The 19028-nt window shown below is 47.5% G+C and overlaps 1 protein-coding gene across 2 annotated transcripts in view; it reads right to left on the bottom strand.

Moving 5' to 3' along the window:
- Positions 1–10386: 10386 nt before the first annotated feature.
- Positions 10387–19028, bottom strand: part of LOC142803827 (uncharacterized) — an 83212-nt gene continuing 74570 nt past the window's right edge. Inside the window, exons 3-5 of one of the 2 annotated variants that reach the window (XM_075889968.1) lie at positions 17022–17171; positions 16072–16148; positions 10387–15598 (exon numbers count right to left, since the gene is read on the bottom strand). In XM_075889968.1, the coding sequence (XP_075746083.1) occupies positions 14608–15598; positions 16072–16148; positions 17022–17171 (1218 nt within the window). In that variant the 3' untranslated portion in view covers positions 10387–14607. The remainder of the gene's footprint in view (positions 15599–16071; positions 16149–17021; positions 17172–19028) is intronic. The other variant, XM_075889969.1, reaches the window with a different exon arrangement.

Raw genomic sequence — 19028 nt, 5'->3', positions numbered from 1 at the left:
ACGAAAGGGCTAAGTAGTCCTGCTGATTAATTAGTGTCGGGATCTTAATAAGCAAGACGTCACGGAAGGACGAGCCTGATGATGAAACACGATTGTTTTTTTTAAATCCATATTCTCTATAGGTTTTCTTATACCATACTTTCAACCACCAGTCATCGAGACCATTTCGCGCAGTTCATGGTATACGGCGCACGCCTGAGCCATTTGTCAACGCCACAAAAGCTGCAGGGATTACGTGGAGACATAGCGTGTGATTGTTTTCCTCGTTACGTTTTTGTTAACCCTTTTTCTCTTCTAAAAGCGCGCACCGTATAATTTTAAGGGATCGTCGATTCAAGCAGTCTCGATGAAGCATGAATGATTTGCGGAAGTGACTTACTGTGCTTGAAGGCTTGGGTTATGTGCGCACCTGAATAAATTGAAAAAAAAAAGTACGATGGCGAGCAGAGAGGCGTGGAGACCCTAATGATCGCTGCTAAATAGACGTCTCTGGCAAGTTTCCGCGAGGCTGTGGTCAAACCTGTTACGGCAACGATTCTAAGGTGTTCTTTTACTGTTTTTCGTATCCCTTCCTTGATATTACGGATTCGTGCTACTCGTGATCTGCCCACCAAATTCAAAATAAAAACTGAACTAAATTAGATTTATTATGAACGTTTTCACTGACATCTCATGAGTACCTGCTTCAATCTGTCTGGGCTCTGTGCTTCATAGTCGTGTTTCTAACATGATTGATGGAGACTCCAGTATAGCTAAGATATAAGCTCTTGTTTTGATATTACCGAAGAAAAAATGTGCCAGATTCTTTGTCTGGAATGGTTTCAGGCTTTATACTGCAAGCGCAGAGGGACTGACAATGAGGTCGTGCACATAGGCGTACCGGGTGGAGCACTCTAAAGCTGTGTTCTTTTTCAATCCTAAAGTCGTTTAGCCCAGGAATAAACAAACAAGCAAAGACGACACAATGTTTTGCATTGCTTGTCATGAAAAGGAGTACGCAGTTTCGTCGCTGCAGACAGGCTTTAAGCGGTTTGCATTAAACAAGCTCATATCCTCTGTAGCCAGAATAAAACACCCAACTGTCTTGTTATTGGCTAAAATATAATTAAACAGTAGAGGAAGCATTGATACGGTGTTAACTGCCTAGTTCCCAAGATATCTATTAGATAATGGAGAAGTAAAGGTAGGAAGAATGATAAAAAAGCATTCAAAATGTTCCCGTGTTCAGGGGTGAACATTCGCAAAAAAGAAATCATAGATGAAGGATGAAATAACGGAGCGAAATTTTCGGCTTTTCACAATATGATAGTCTGTATACTAGCACCGTGAGTTCAGCTTGTGCCGCTGAAAATGGTATCCCGCGAATAAGGGCTGTGCGTGTTTGAGCTCTGCCTGAAACATAGTGACGACAGTTCTGTACTATATGCACATGATCGACGCTTAAAGGGGTTACACGCACGCACGCACGATTGCATTACCGTGTGTGGTTTCCTTAAGTAGTACGGGGATGGCTTTCAGCTCTCCCATAGTACAGTATCAAGTACTGTAAATCGTTAAACCTCTTTTCTAAACACGCACGCACGCACGCGCACGCACACACACACACACGCACACGCAAACACACACACACGCACACATACACACGCACGCACACATACACACACCACACACACTCACACACACACACATACACACGCACGCACGCACACGTACACGCACTATTTCAGTACCCCAACGTTAAGTATACATGTCGTATAGTCATATACCGTGCCAACGTAAAGGACAGTGAAGTCAGAGTCCCGCCTTAGTTGCCGCATACAGGAAAGTTACAGGTTCCCACAACGCGATAACCCGCGTCTATTTTTCTGCTCTGCCATTGCGTTATAAGGCGCACGCTAACCATCCATTACCTACACGTTCCAAGGTTGGCTTCTATTGAGCGTTAGCTGAACGTAGCCGGGAGGCTATAGCTTTTCATCTCTTCCACACAGCTGGAAGGCGAATATATCCTCTGCGTGTGCTTCGAACCATTCTCCCCGCTCGTATGCTATATGCCCCAATTCTCCAAGGCCCACACACAGTATACGAGAAGCTCGGGCGAAGACAGGGGGGAAGCCAATGCATAATTGAATCGCCACGCGCCTCATGGAGAGAGACCACTGGCAGCCTTATTTTTACGAGGAGCTCTGGAAATCATTACAGCTTTTTTGTCTCTGCGCTTCTGCACTCCATACGTTATGCTCCTTCGCCCTCCTTGGCCCGTCGAAGCACACCGTCTCACCCACGACCCGCGCACCATTTACGTAATGAGAGCAGCACTGCCTGCCAGACCCCGGTCCCCGCGCTTCTCTCCCCACGCACAAACGCGCAGACGCACAAACATTTGGATGACTTCGCCTCGCGGCTTCCTTCTCTGATCGAACTCGCCACAACACACACACACGACGCTCCCGCGCTCAGGCTTTCGAGAAACCGAGGCTCGCGGGGCGAGCAGACCATCTCGCTTCGCATAAAGGGGTGGTCTCACACCATTATCGTTGGTCTGGCTGGCTACTGCAATACGCACGTACATGCAAACAGCTTGCGTGTGACGAATTCGGCGGATCGTAAACGTATAGGTGCTCGTCGAACGCCGCTAAAGGTATAGGTTTGTAAATGTACACACCGAGGACCTTGCCCCAATGCATACGCACACCGTGCGGAGAGAGAAGCGAACCTTGGTTTTCTGTGTGTTTCGTCGAGTGGCAGGGAGTACAACGCGTGGTTGTACAGACAGACAGGAGAGGAAGCACGAACGTTGACGTCTGTCTGTGGAGTGTGTACATATTATACGCGGCTGGCGGCCGTGCCGACGCACAGGATAGATTATAAGCGCCCTTGGCTACGTTTCTAGAGCGATGCTTTGCGCTGGCCTATAGGCGGCGCTGGCGTTTGGGCGGTGCCTAGTATGTACAGCGCTGAGGCACCGGACATGCACACGCACACAGGGCTGTAGAACCCGTCTCCCTCGCATCATGCGAAGGGGGGGGGGGGGGGCTGATTACCACGTTGCGTGCGGACCGGGGCGCGCTGCTGGCAGTGGTCGCCATGTGTTTGCCCGGTGTGTCCCTCAGTAATAGAAATGCAATCGGGGCATTTATTATGGAAGCACGGACCAGGGGGATCCATTGATTAGCCGTCCTTCGAGTGTACCCCTTTTCTGCCCCCCCTACCACCTTTTCCAACTTGCCCTCTTCAATGGCCAGTGCCTCCTTTCCTGTGCGATTGCTCGGTCGTTATCGCCGGGCGTATAGAACGAAAGGCAAGCACATCATGAAGCAGGTCCTGTGGCTCGGTTCGTATGAACTGTATTATAATGCCGGGGCACACTCCTGTACTTCCGTTCCCTCGTCCACCCACGCCATGAACAAACACACTGTAGCCCAAAAGAGCGAACTGGCTAAGCACACTGTACGTTTGCCTCATTCAGAGTCGATTCGCAAACGTCTGCTTAGAACTGCAACTTAGCTTCTCTTCCGAGCCTGCAGTGTTTGACCCTTCGTCTTGCGTGCACACGACCTCCGAAATTGAGATCTGCCGGGGATCTATAACTCCGACTAAAGGCAAGCAGAATCATTTAGTCGCTGTCTTTAGTCGCTGTCTCCGCAGAAAATGCCCCGAAATAAAATGATTTTGGTTTGATTTCATTCTGGTACAGAGGCATATAACGTTGTGCAAACTTGCATTGACAGAAATATTGTGCATGCCTTGCCGCTTTGAATGCTCTTGTACAGGTTTCCCTAGTGAAGTTGTAGCACAGCTCAAAAGATGACCAACCGGGTCAAGGGCATATACTGTTTTCCCTCGTAATTTCCTTTTTTATTGGGGGGGGGGGTGGTATTCTTTTTCTATGTATTCTTAGCTTCATAAGTGCATGGAACGTGCTTCGCAATAGAGTTCCACTTGACAGAACCTATATCTAGCAATGTTAGGTATGCCAGTCGACAAAATGAAGTGAAAGAACGCAGTAGTGCAAGTTGCCCGTTTACTTCATTTGTGTTTGGCTTCATTATGCCGATTTCCATCTACCCCTGTTCAACGTAACCTCTGCTTTCATTCTGCCTATGCTCTTGAGCATCAAAGAATATCTTCATTAGACAATGATCGCAAAATTACTGCGTATATAAGCTGCTGAATAGTAAGCAGGTCCAGGTCACCTTTCTGTGCAGGGCATACGATAGTGTTTGTCGAAGGATACAGTACTCAACTCCTACTTAAGAAAGGAAAGAAAAATAGAAAAACCATTTGGCAGTTCTGGGTTGATAAGTTTAATGCTCTAAAAATATCAAAATCAACGACACGAAGGCAACTCTGCAACAAATAACCTTTTCTTTTATATTTTTTTTCCTCTTGACTGCGAAATTCTGCTGACGCGAAGTTTGGCCAAACTCTTCATAAAGGTGATTCTTAAGATGCATGATTTCGGACAACGTATTGCATGCGATCAAGATCTCTCGTGACCACTTTAACGATATTGTTCGCGTGCTGTTTAGAAATATCTAATTCGCAGTAACGTTTCTTCGGTTCAACTGAGCGTAATTTCACGAAACGTCCATTAAGGCAATTTGGCGCAGGGACGACAGCAGCTTTCCCTCTTTCGTGCATCAAGAGAGCCTACACGGAGAGAGGCCACCACGGTGGAATTAAACAAATGAAAGCCCGGCAGGCCTGGGAAACGGTACGACGGGGTCGAGGCGAGGAGGTCGTATCTCGTGGACGACATAGCCGTGGGGATGAGAGCCAGCCAAGACCCACTCCAGGAGGCTGCAGCCGATACAGCTGCCCACTGTTCCTCTCCAGGAGCTCCCTGCCGTTTCCTTCGCAATCAACTTCACTACTCGCAGCCGTCCCATTCCGTAACCCTCTCTCCCCTCACCACACCCCTCATTATACGATCTTCACATCGCGCTGACCGTACAGTTTTGTTTGCTGAATCACTCGGCCAGGCAAGGCTCGAGAGCAAGGGAGACCGGGGGAGAGGCGGCTGCGTATATACGCGAGGAGCACCACTCCGTCTGAATGATCAGCACTTTGGGGGGCTTTTCCCCCCAATGGTCCGAGCACGTCTCGCATAAATTGCCCGATCATTTTCGCTCGCCTTGTTTGCTCGCTCCAGCGTCTCGCCGTCGTTTGGCTGCAAAGTCCCTCCCAAGGACCGAGATCGCCTGCAGCTCCCTCTTCACGCCGCATTTGTTCGTTTGCAGGGCACTTCTCTAACTCAGACGGCAGCACTTACCAACTTGGCAGTGTTCCCCTCCTTTGTTATAACTTTACCGAGGTTACCTTTCTTCTTATCATTTCTTGTTCTTAGTATGTGACTTGGTCGGTGTTCGGTATAATAAAAAGACGTGCGCAGTGCTTCTTTTGCACATTTGCGCATGTTTGTTGCTGGGCTTCTTAAAGGCTCAGTGAACTACGAAAGTATTTCCGTGCATGTTACCCTGCAAGTGTGTTCAGAGTGGCTTCCTCTTTACTAGGAAGCGTTAAAAATATAGTTGAATGAAGTTTCTCCTCGTGCCCAAAGCCGAACGGCCTTGTTGCGTTCTCTGGTTCTCATCTGGCGTTGTTCAGTGTACCTGCTTGTTATTATTCTTCTGTGGACACCATTTGTGTGTGCAATACCTATAACTACCCTAAATAATTCTTGCTTCTCTATATACTAATGCCCCTTTGTCTTTGCTCAAGTGCATGCGTTAGCCATATGGGTGAGACGTTTTGCTAAATAACAATAGTAGTAGTATTATTTCGCATCAGCACCACTAATTTTGATGAAGGGTGTGAGATTAAAACCTCGAATTTAGTTATCTCATTTATATACATTTTTTATTCGTCAGTCCGGTTCCTCAAGCTGTTGCATGGTACCCTGTGCCTCGTCTCTCTTTTAAGATATCCGAATAGAAAGATTATTGTACGAAAGGAAAACGCGGATAGCCTTAGGTTGGATTCGTGTTACAACCTTGAATACCTATGACTATTCCTCCTGTTCGTGTGGGCCATTGCTTTGAGTATTCACTTCATTGGCAGCACTATTCCTCTCAAAGGAAGAAAAATCCTTCAAGAGAAGGTGTCACCCAAGTAACCACTTTGGAAAATGGTCATGTCTTCTTCGAGGCAGCCTTGAAGATGATGTGACCATGGCATGTCTTCTTAAAGGCATCAACATGACATTTTTAAAGACAACAATATGGCATGTATTCTCAAAGACATGACAATGACATATCTTGAAAACATGAAAATGGCACGTCTTCTTAAAGACATGGAAATGACATGTCGTCCTGAAGACATGACCAAGACATACCTTTTTGAGGACATAAACATGACACGTCTCTGAATAAATGACCATGACACATCTTCCTAAAGAGGATGAACATGACACGCGTCCTCAAGGACATGACTGTGACATGCCTTTGATGATATGACCATGACAGGTCTTCTTGAAGGAGACATGACATGCTGTTACTGCCTTACGCTGAGCTGAGGCTGCAAGTTCAGGGCATCAACATCAGTTGCTGCTATTCATAGAGTCGTTGGCTCAAGCGAGACGTCCTTTTCTCTTCCAAACCTCCATGTTCTGAACTTCTGCCTTGTAGGGATATTCACATCAAGAATATTTGTGAAGAACTTTTGGCGTCATACCGAACTACCACACGATGTTATTTTCCATCCTTACCAGTTTCCCTGTTTCCCACAACTCGGAAGAACTTCCTTGAGTTTTCCTCTTTTTCTGGAATCGAACAGCGCACTTATGCTAGGCTTTGTATGATTGCCTGCTGGATCATTGTTCCTAAGTGATTGATCCAGTCAGGATGTATTTATTATACACAGCGTAAGAGCAAATGAAAAGGTGGTGCCATGTCTGGTTCCTCCACCACGACAAGGAGGGCAATCACAGGCTTCAATCCGGAAACAGGACGAACTTCGCCTCAACTGCCTAGTTTTTATTGCAATAACTATTAATTAAATCGACACTCCCGGCTGGATTTAGCCGCCAGTGTCGGCGTCGACGTCACTCACCGTATATGTATACGTATCTGTATATATGAAAATGCAAGAAAGAAAAAAAACTGGGAAGAGACTTCAGCGCGCGGAATCGAACTTGGGTCCTCTCAGGAATCGTGAGTGCCAGGCGTTAACCACTAAGCCACCGTGGAGCACGTCCTGCAATGTTCAAATGGCAAGCGATCTATATCTTTACCTTACCGCTGCTGACGGGTATCTAGAGGGGGGGGACTCTATCATGTTTTCAGCATTACCAGCAAGATGGCGCAATGAGCGCGCGTAGCAACATCTTTAGTCTTTAGGAGGCGGTGGCGCACGCTCTCGTCTCCTACGCGAACTTTGCCCCGCGGAGAGCAGGGGCTCGACGCTCACTCGCGCGCCCTTATCTCGCGGCGAGGAGGATCGTACGTCTTGGCTGGCCTTCGTCTTTCACCGGAACGATTCTGTTTTAGTTACCGGGTGCACAAAGGTAACTGCAATCGTTGCACAGTATCAGTTTGCGAAAAGAGTGCGCTTTTCAGACTCGGCAAAGTAACAACTGAGACGCTTATTCGCGTTTATGTGTACCATGGGAGTACAATTCTGGCGTCATTTGTGCGTGAGAAACGCGGGGCACATTTCGTTCTGCTGGAAATTCTGCGCGTGACCTTACAATTTGTTGCTCTCGCGTTCATTGTTTCGTCTTTGCGGCAGAGCTGTGACTTTTTTGCCTATAAAATAATGTGACCTGCCTTGTGGCGCCATGATATAAACGAATGAATATTTTTTGTCCCCTATAGGAACCTTGCTCCACCTCACGTATAGCTTTGCCGGTGTCCTTAGCCATTGTAGACAATTTTGGTTGGGCTTCCACAACAGCTCTGCTGACGTGGGCTGCTAGCCACTCGCAATGACACACTGCGCCCGCAGAGCTGCTGCGGACGCCCAACTAAGTCTGTCTATTATCGCCCAAGGAAGTTATAGACCCTTTGGGTGTTTACCAACGCAGTCCCTTGACGACATCCGGTTTTTTCCACCGATGTGCCTTCATGGCATTAGTGTACAACAAGCGCTTTAGAAAATAGCCCGCTAATTTTCTAGTTCCCTTCCCTTATTTGGCAAAATATATTCAGTGAAGTGTTCTTTTGAGCTACGTAAAAATGGCAAAACATTCCCTTGTACTTCACGCACGTTCCTTTTATGTGAAAAACGAGACACTTTCCTTACTCCTGAAAAGAACTTGAAAACGTGCTTTCACTTTCGATTTCAGGAGCTGGTAAATGATGTGATCGGTAGTTTTTTGTGGTACAACGCTTGCGACCTTGAAAATGTCTATAGGATCCGCGTACACATCATATGCTTGTGACTACACAACAGAGAGAGAGGAAGAGATAAAAGAATGAGAAAGGCCTGGAGCTTAGCCAAGCTAGGTTCGGACGAGTGTTTAGGTATCCTCTGAGCACAATGACGGAGCTTGAGGCACTGGTCACATGTGGAGGAGTCCCGTGACCTGAGCGGACACGTCACAGATGACGTCACGACTTGAGCTCCACGTCTCTATTTGGTTCTCGAAATGGTGATGCTGGCAAAATGATGAGAACCGCGTGGCAGCACGGCTTAGGTTATTAAGCCCCTATAATGACTCGGGCGAACCACCGATAGACAAAACCGCGGCAATTAGGCAACCACACGAAGAAACCTTCACTCTCGTTCAAATTTTGCGGCCGTGTTTTGACCTCGTATGTGACCTTTCTCTACAAGTCACGTAAATGTCCTCGTGTGTCGGTGACCGAAAGTTGACCGAATATTGAAGCGTGTAACACGACACCGTTATCCCGCCTCCTTGTCTCGTGCCTGTACGTCCGCCACTGTGACGACCATAGAGTTTCCTAAAATTGACTAAACGGCACTCTCGCGCTGTAATTCAACCACCGTACAAACGATGGGTAGTACACAAATTCGACTAGTCTTCGTGCTTGTGGGCTTCGAGCGCACTTGTTCCTTTGTTTATTGCTGTGTTTTGTAGTTGTGTACCATGAAATGGCGGACCGTTGCGACCTCCGTGAGCCGATTAGAATTGGTGAGCCCCCGTGAAGGTCAAGGTTACGAAGCGTAACTACAAAACCTTTGCGGAACTTGTGGCATAGCGGATTCACGCCCGACGAAGCCAAACGGAGCCGCAAGAACAGAGATTGGACAAATGGGTGTGCTACCCATCATTCTCATGCTGGCTAAAGCGCCGGTCTTTGCAGCTTCCGTGGACACTAGCGCCAGAATTTTCTCTATAGTGTACTTATAAGAAACTCTATGGATGACAGGTAGTGTTCATGCTCTAAGAACTGTACTGAGTGCGTTCATCCGTGTCTTGTCGACTGCAAGCAAGGATGCTCACTTATATCACGTGATTGACCTTTTTTCGGCGCTTCCCGCTGTGCACGCTTCCCGCTGTGCACCTGATTCGCTACCCTCCTCCAGTGGAGGGTAGCGAATCAGGTGCAGCCTGGTTAACCTGCTTACCTTTTCGCTGTCTTTCATTCTCTCTCTTCTTCGATACAAAATACTGGCGCAATAACTCTGCGTGAATAAGCGTCGGGATTTTTACACTATACGCAGCAATATGCTTGCCCCTGCTTTTCTCTTGAAACGAAGTGATGACAGATATATATATATATATATATATATATATATATATATATATATATATATATATATATATATATATATATATATATATATATATATATATATATATATATATATGTGTGTGTGTGTGTGTGTGTAACGTAAGAAGGTAGCAATGGTTAGGAGTTAGAAGAAGTAGATGAGGAAGAAGTGCAGAATGGAATAAACATGGCGTATGAACCAGGCCACGTCGCCCATTCATCATATATATATATATATATATATATATATATATATATATATATATATATATATATATATATATATATATATATATATATATATATATATATATCAGATTTTTTGAACGTCATTCACGCTGTACCCGACGTATTGTATGCAAGAAAGAGACGACGAAACTTTCACGGAAGCGTCTTTACTGAAAGTTTTCATCCCACCAGAGTCACTCTGACGAAGGCTGGTCCATCAGCTGAAAACGTTACGTAAACACGCTTGCGTGAAAGTTTCGACGTCTCGTTCATGCACGTATTTATATATGCGCCCACAAACTAATAATCTAATACAAACGCACGCGTTTTGTTTTAGATACGTTGTTACCCCGATAATACAGGTATGCCCTGCCACTCGATGGTTTGGCCCAATATTTCTTTTTTCCTTTTGTGTAACTTAGCACAGCAAAAAGGTTTGATGGTATCACCTAATCAACAATAAAAGACACAAAGACCCTTTTGACATCAGTGTAATGCTTTCACTTTTTAATTTTGTCTTTCAACTGCTGGTGTGACATGGGGTACCACGCTGTTGTGCGCCGAGAAGACGGACAGGCCGCTAAACAAGACTGCCGACGGCGCGCACGAAACAACGAAACAAACACACACAGAGGTGGGACGCCAAGTCGCGACTCTTGACGCGTATACCGAATTGCGAAAGAAATTTGTTTGGGTCCAAGCGGGGATCGAACTCGGGTCGTTTGCGTGGCAAGCGGATGTTCTACCACTCGGCTACGAAACAAAGGTGTAACTCCTGCGAACATGCAGCCTGCGCATTGCCGTAACAAAACAAACACACAAACTTTGGAATTGCAATAGAACACAAACAACGGACACACACTGACGCAGACGTCGCCACGACAAACGCGTCAAAAATCTGCGGGGAACGCAGATTTTAAGCAGGAACAGATTTGTCTCTTCTCGTGCAAAGAACCAAATAAATAATCAACCCCGAAAACTAGAGACAAGTTCACGTATATGCATACACGTAGAGAAGAGTGTGAGAGCGGTGGCGCTCAGTTTGTCTCAGTGTGCGGATGCGCATGCGCTGCTTAGCTGCGCATCACGTGACGACGCGAACCCTCCGGTAAATAGAGGTTCGGTTAGCACCCAGGATCCTAAATGCAACGGCGTCACGACCCGGATGTATGCTAGCGCGGCCAGAAGAAGCACGTCGCATTGACCGAACTCGACACGTTCGTCCCTCACCCTGGCGCGCCGTGTCGACTTAGGTGAATAAAGTTTCCTGAATGTGCACTAGAAGAAACTCGGGTGGTAGTGTCTATGGGAGCTGCAACGCAAGGCGCTTCAGCGAACATGGGAATGATGGGTAGTACACTGATTTGTCTAATCTTCGTACTTCTGGCTCCATGCGTGTTCGTGTGGCTTGGAGCAATTTTCTCACGAAACAAACATCAGCCAATGTTCAGCAGCTGCGCTTCATGACCTTGTACTTTTAGGCTTACCATTTCAAATTGGGTCGCAAAGTTCAAAAGGGACCGTTCTTTCCTTCGAAACAAACCACAACACAGCATTCAACGAAGCCATAAGGGCGATTCGCCGCCCGCAACCACGAATACTGGGCAAATCTGTCCCATGGTCGCTGAACGATCGCAGCGCCAGAGTCGCCTCTATAGGCAATTTTAGGAAACTCTATGGCTGAGTGCACATGCGGTGGCGGTACCTCGCGGCTGGTAAAGAAAGCGTGATTTCAACGTAACGCAACGCGCTGTCGGAGTTCGAGCGCTTTCGATCGTGGAAAAACTGAAGGTCAACTCGACTCGACGCGATGCGTCCTGGTGTAAAGCCGTTTTCGAATACGTCGCCAAATGCCGTGCTCTCCTGTGCGAACCGATAGGTGACCGAACTCCATATATACTGTCGCGTTCACGTAAACACGGTTGTTACGTTTTCGTTCTGTTCACTCTTTAATCTAATTATACTACCTCACTGAAGACCTCGTAAACTAACATATAGCCTGCTGGTGACGTGGAGCCCATATTTACCCATATAAACCCACATAATCAAGCCGACTCATGACGGCCAATGGCATGATGACATCACATCGGTACGAGTTATGTTTCGTGTTCTTGATTTGTTTGTGGATTTTTTATTGCCTCCACTTCTCACAAAAGGCTGTTTGGTCATGCAGAATGCTAAAACGATTGCTCGGAGTGTACTGAAGTCGTTTGAACACACTCCTGGTTTACGATTCAGTCGCAAGTAAACCGTCACACAAGCTCATAATCTTTCAGAGCAAAAAACAATGAAATCCGTGCAAGACATGTCAACTACAGACATGTCCCGTCACCCAGCATAGGAAGTGGCACGTCTGTAGTTAATATGTTTTGCACACTTTGAACCTACTCCTGGTTTATGATTCGGTCGTAAGTACATCTTCACTCGAGGTCTCAATCCTCCATAAAAAAAAACGATCAAAGGCGTGAACAGCATATCAACCACAGATGTACCACGTCACCTAGCTAGCACAGGACGAGGCACACGCGACGTAGCACGTGACATGCGACAGTAGGGTAAGTGACGCAACAGCAGCACACGCGCAGACTGAGAAAGATATGCCCGCGTAACTTTTCGAGTGCGAAGTTCCGGACATCGAACGCGCGCGAGAAAAATCGCGCGATTCTGAGCCTCGACTTCCCGTTTAGCATTGCGTCACTTTTTTTTATTACTGTGTGTCTTTATTACTTCTTTCACTCGTGCGTCGATATAAGAGTTGACTAGACAAGGTATGCATACGCAGGACTATACCAGCCTCGCGCGCGGAACGACACGATGCGGATGTGCGGAGTATTGCATAAATCCCACGGACAAACAAAGACTGCTGCCGATGCCCCGGGTGATAAAACTTCACGTCACATTCTATGTACAGTATGTAGCATGGGGTGCTGCTAGGGTGGCAGATTCTGCGCTTAATGTCCATTCTCTCTCTTTCTCTCACTCAGCTATGAACTCTATTGAACATACGCTTTAGGACCTAATAATAATTATTGGGTTTAACGCCCCAAACCCATACTATGAGGGACGCCATAGTTGGGGTTCCGGAAAATTTAGTCCACCTGTGGTTCTTTAACGAATGTCCTAATCTAAGTAAACGGGTATTTTACGCCTCCATTTTTTTTTCTAATGCTTAGCTCTATTGTACGATAGTTCGATACCCAAATTCTCTGAAATGCTCCTGCCTTGAAGGTACGATGAATGAAATAAAATGAAGTCCGGTCCAAGAGAGTAGATGAAAATTTCGCAACAATGCCCTCAACAGCTTTCGGCGCGGTCTTTGTCGGAGTACACTTTCGTCGCACATCACCACTGCGAAAAAACAAATAGAGAAGGCCTTTTCGGTGTTGCCCAGTTGCTATCAGACTTCTTCATTTCGACACCTAGAGCGTACTCAGGAAAATAATGTGGGCTGTTTAAATAAAGATAATCTTTTAGATTCTCGCGAATTTCGAGCCTTGGTGAACTCGTTAACCGGTTGGAAGCGATCATTTTGATCTGTTGTATGGATTCATTCACTCGGGTCATTTCTGATACAGGGTTTTTTTTTTCTTTTCTGATAAGCGATAAATATACCTCGAGTGTATAACCCATACATGCAAAATAAACTAAAGATAAAATAAAATCCACACCAGTAATGTTAACAGTAATGTTAACAGTAACAATAATGTTAGTCCCACTGGGGTCCTACTTCCAACGATATGACAGCGAAATTTATAAATTATAAATCAAATTTCGTTACATATGGTTGCGCTTATGCTTTGTGCCACCTATTCTTCGACGGCTCCTGTCATTGAGTAGCCACATCAGCGACATAACACTTCACTGGGAGACAGGAATGCGAGTCCATATGGAAGGAGGGGGACACAAAAGCGATCTTTCATGGGAGATCAAAGGCAGTAAGGATATGCAGGAGCATTTCGCGGTGTGTAACTAGTATTACGCACTCAATTCGTTGTATTGCGTTGTTATCACACTCGACCAACGACTCCAAAGCCGCATAGACTTAGCTAGAGAGAAGGAAAGCCGTTTGCAGAATATCACCCATTCAAGAATCGCTGCACTTATGTCACCCAGGGCACTCACAGCAAACGCGACTATGAAGTGAAAAAAACGAAAATAAAAAAAATGAAACTGGTGGGGACGAGGCTACCCTACAGAGTAACGATTGCTGCTATTCTGCTCAAACATTGCGAAATGTTCTGGACTGATAACGCGCTTTTTTTTTTTTACTTTTACGACGCGCCATCTTATTACTAGCACAACACTCGCAACGTCTCCACTCCGGCATGGCGTGAACGTGTGCGTATGCCATTTCGACACTCGTGGTGGGGTAGAGAGAATAAAACTCCCGGAACTTAAAATTTAATTTAAAAAACACCAATCATTCCAGAGCCGGAATGCGTAAAACCGGCTGCTCGCTAACCACAGTGTATTAGGCTATGCACACACAGACACGCACTCACTCTCTCAGATCGCGAGAGTGCGACATACTTCTCAGAAAGTTCGCGTGACACGTGTGCCACTAACACACAGAGGAGAAACGAGCGTCGTATACACAGCGTACAACGTCCGCACGAGGCACCACTGCGGTAAGCGGGGTCATGGTTCACGTCACGACAACACCACAGGTGGGAGTCCCTGGTCCCCACCAAGGTCGTATTCAGTCACTGCCGCCGACCAGTTCCTCGGAGTCACGGCGCACTCTACCGTCCTCGAAAGCGGAGTTCGCAGTCGCCGACGAGCAGTGATCCCGCATCATCATCACGGACGCCAACGTCGTCGGTGGAGTCGCAGTCGGGCAGGTCGCTGCCAGCGGACTGCCAGGCGCGGAAGACCTCTCCGAGGGGTCGTCCCCTCCAGTGGAGCCGTCTCTGAGAAAACACATCTTCTCCTGCCGAAGACCTCCAAAAGGTGGGATCACGCCGGAGCTCTTCGAGGTGGGCGGGGAGGAGGACCCTGGTCTCGAAGGCGGCTGCGTCATGGCAGAAAGTTGAGAAAGAGGTTGAGATTGTGGAGAAATTGGCGACGTGTCCCCCGACGCAGTGTGCATCCGCCACGCCGGCAGCGGGTAGGGTAAGAATCGTAGCTGACTCTTGAGGTGTTCTTCGGCGGCTGCCTTGAAAGGGTTCGACGTTTTCAGGTAGCTCTGCTCGTTAGCCATGAGGAGATTGCGCACCGAGAAAGGGTTGAAACCGAACGGCGCTGTGCTGGGCCGTCCACCCACCGGAGTCGGGGCAGCGTTGTTGGAGGCTGCCGCTGCGGCCGCGGCCGCCGACGTCATGAGCATCTCCTGCAGCATGAGACTCTGATGGTACATGCTCTGGCTGTACAGGTACTGCAGCGGGAACGACGAGTGCGGCCCTCCGCCGCCGGTGGCTGCTGCCGCCGCGGCGGCTGCCAACGGAAAGAAGTCCCCGAAGCCGCCGGTGTGATCAGGCGAGCCGGCCGAGCGGCCGAGTAGTCTCGGCGACAGGTCACCGCCAGGCGGTCCCACCGACGACGCCTCGTCGGCCGATAGCGATTGCTCCGTCCGCCGGTCGTCGTCGCTATAGTACGAGTCGTCCGCTTCGATCTTGGTCGGACAGCTGACGTCACTCGGCGCCAGGGCACCACCCGGAAGTGACTTGGAGGCCGGAGGCAGCGCGTACTTCCTACGCGAGGAGAGGGGCAGACGGAAACCGCGGTTTAATTGCCATGGACTGGTAAATGACGTTGCTACACTGTAATGGTGTTGTTCTTTTAGCTTCTTGAATGCACTCTGTCTCCCCCCTCCCCAGTGCAGGGTAGCAAACTAGATACTTGCATTCCGGTTAACCACCCTGCCTTTCTTCTTACTATATATATATGTCTTGGGACATGGATTGTCTGGCTGTTGGGTAATTTGCATACGTACAACTAAAGTCCTCTACATTCATCAGCTGAAGGGCCTTTAGTTAAATACCCGCTAAGCAGAATGAAAGGTTATATATAAATAACTTGATGAACAATGCTGTTAGATCTATGTCGGGAGCGATCGTTAGGTATAGTAGGCTGTAATTGAAGGCCTACACATGGCCATACATTTAGGACTCCACTACAACACTCTATTGAGATCAGTTTACAAGGCAGCATTCCTGCTACTCACTTCTTGTCTTTCCTCGCGGCACCAGTTTCTCGAAAGCCCTTCGCAAACGGGTTGTTGTCGATTTTCAGTTGCGTAATCTGCGTGTGAGAAGAAAACAACATAATTAGTACGAAGGCCCAGTATTATGATGCATCAGTCACACTGTTCGCAAAGCTTGCAAACTTCTTCCCGTGAAAACCCCGAGCGAAACCGAAACTGTCATAAGTTTACCGCTTAGCAGTTCCTTAAAACAGTCGACTCTTCGAACAGACGACATGTTGCCACTAGAACAGTACTAAGCTCTCTGCGTGTTGTTCAGTGCCATGTGTGGCTGTCGGACTGTGAGACGTGTACGCGTGGACGAGCTATGTTTGACACATACGTTCTTTAAGCTCACCGCGACAGGAAGTCGGAAAGTTTCCGACCCCTGCAATGAATTTCGCCGCTAGCGCGAAACAAGTGATTGGCATTGAGATCATCAACGATTTCCTGCGGCTTCTAGAGTAATATCTCACAATCGTGGACAGGGCTAACATCGTTTCTTCATCTCCATCTTTGGGTAGAAATTATATTCGCTCACTTGTACTGGGTCGCAATAACACGACCAACGCTTTCGTTTCTTGACCTCTGCTTTGAATTATTATTCGGGACTTATATTCCTTGTGACCAAGACACGAGTTGTCTTGACACTCTATGCAATTTTTTAAACCCTGCGTACTCCAGCACCACACCTCGAAAAAAATCGATGCTGTTCTTGCACATTTCACAAACTCTGCAATCCATACCCATAAGCAAGGGCACGCAATTTCTTTTTTTCTTTTTTTTTCTTTTTTCTTTTTTTCTTTTTTTCTTTTCTTTTCATCGTTTTTTTCACATCGTAGATGCTTGGTATGTCCTCACCACCATGCTTGAAGTGACTGAAACGTTCTATACGCTACAAGACGGCTTGTCGAAGCACATCTTGTACGCACCTTCTCGTTTTGGTAAGCAGTTACAGCGATGAACTCAGTCTCCGGAAACACGTACGTCCTGAAGGTGCTGTACGGCAGCTTGAGGATGTCGTTGGCCCGGACCAGGTGGAAGCGCGGCTGGTACTTGTGCATCGAGTTCAGGATGGTCTGCTTGAAACGAGACACAAAGTAGCGACGGTTTAATATTGGCTGGAGCCTGGCGCTGCTTCCACGTACTGCACTCTTGCAGATGCAGTTAAACATAGTATACGTGTGGGCTTAAGTTCTTAATGACACTGAAAGGAGTCGTACCGAGACCACTCTTATTCGCCCAGGTCCTGGGTAAAGTGCTAGCTATATATGGGTGGAGTGTTAGCTATATAGTCAGTAAAAGCAAGCGAGCAGTTCTATGGCTTCCTGGGCCTATTTAGAACTATAAGCAAGGCAAATATGGCACGAAATATTGCACACACGTCTACTTGGGTAACTCTGTTCCTTTCACAGATATGATCCGAATGACCAACAGCTGCGTATTCCACAACGACATATGCCTTAGTATCCCAGTGGGCACTCAAATATCACAAAATTCACTTGAATAATGATGCACTACATATCTCCCGTTGTCTGCACTTACTGGACCGGTAGTGTTTTTCGCTTGAGCTGTGACCACCTACGCATTCGGCCTTCGGAAATATTTGTGATCCCATATACCCTGCCGTGCTCAATATCTAGTTCCATCTTTTGGTTTAATGAATGAGTTGTGTTGTACATAAAGCGCACACCAGATTTGCGCGCTTTACACAAAGCGCGATATGCCCAATTCCAGCTACTTTCCTCATCATGACAAGTAGTTGTATTTAGATCGCGTGCCCTTAATCTATCGATATAGATTTCCTTTTGACTTTCCTACGCCACCCTCCCCTTTCCCCTGAACTGCCGCGTCATAAAGCTTGAAACATAACAAATCCGTATATTCGTTTTTTTTAGTATTTTCGTACTGAATGATTTGTTCTTTTTTCTCCTTCGCTTTGTTTACCGTCTTTCTAAGGCCCAGCTACACTATAGTTTGTTCTCCATATGCAGCCGTTAGCACCATCTTGGAGCCTTTCAATTATCACATTTTCCAACTACGGTGTGTAGATAATGTTGGAGCAGAGCCATAACTCGCAAAAAATAGTTCATATTTCCCTCATACCCATTGGTCTATCAACGTAAGTAGCGCTAGGCTCGCCCAAGGACAGTTTCGCGCTGTCTACGACGTTGAATACTATATCGATCAACTATATAAACTATCTCGATCAAGTTTTCTGCTACGTTTCTTGCCTTTAGTAACATCCCGACTCCCATTGGTTCGCCAGTGTTTTGATTCGCAACAGGAGCACCCGCGGCTGCAGCCTCTCGGGATACAGTCCCTCTTAAAACATCACTTGGACATCCTCCCTTCCCTTGCCCAAATATGGTTCGAGAAGCAGCGCCGAGATTTCCTTCCAAGCCAGCAGACAGGGCGAGCGCCTGTATCCGCGGCGCGCGCCTCCACCTCTGCCCTCCCATAGCGAGAAAACCACTCCATGCCAGGCGGCGAAGCCGGCGCCAAGAGCGGTCGCAGTGGAGGGCGATTCTTCCAGCGCCTCGGGCGGCTGCGAGGTCTCTCCGCTTGACGCTCGACTCGACGTGCCGCAAGTATCGATCGCGGGTCCGACACTTCTTGCTCCGCCATGTTGGAAGAGATGCTCGCCAGCGAAGTTGTGGGAGTGCGCAGCACGCATGGCTGCCGCTGGCCGGCCAATGGCGTCTTCCGAAACACCCCGCTTCCTCTTCTCCTCTGCCACCTCGGACCGCGGGTCGCGGTCGAAGATCGCGAGTCGAGAGAGCGCAGCCTGCTACTGGCGCAAGAGAATCTACTCTCCTCGGTAGTCTATTCCCACCGTGTTGGAAGTGCCAGTCATTAAAAATATTAACTGACGTGATCCAATAAAGATAACGCCAACAAAAAAAGTGGTGAATTTTTAGAGTATGCAGCCATTGCTG

Source organism: Rhipicephalus microplus, chromosome 3 (assembly GCF_043290135.1).
Source record: "Rhipicephalus microplus isolate Deutch F79 chromosome 3, USDA_Rmic, whole genome shotgun sequence".
NCBI lineage: Eukaryota > Metazoa > Arthropoda > Arachnida > Ixodida > Ixodidae > Rhipicephalus > Rhipicephalus microplus.
This window is presented reverse-complemented; position numbering and strand designations above follow the sequence as displayed.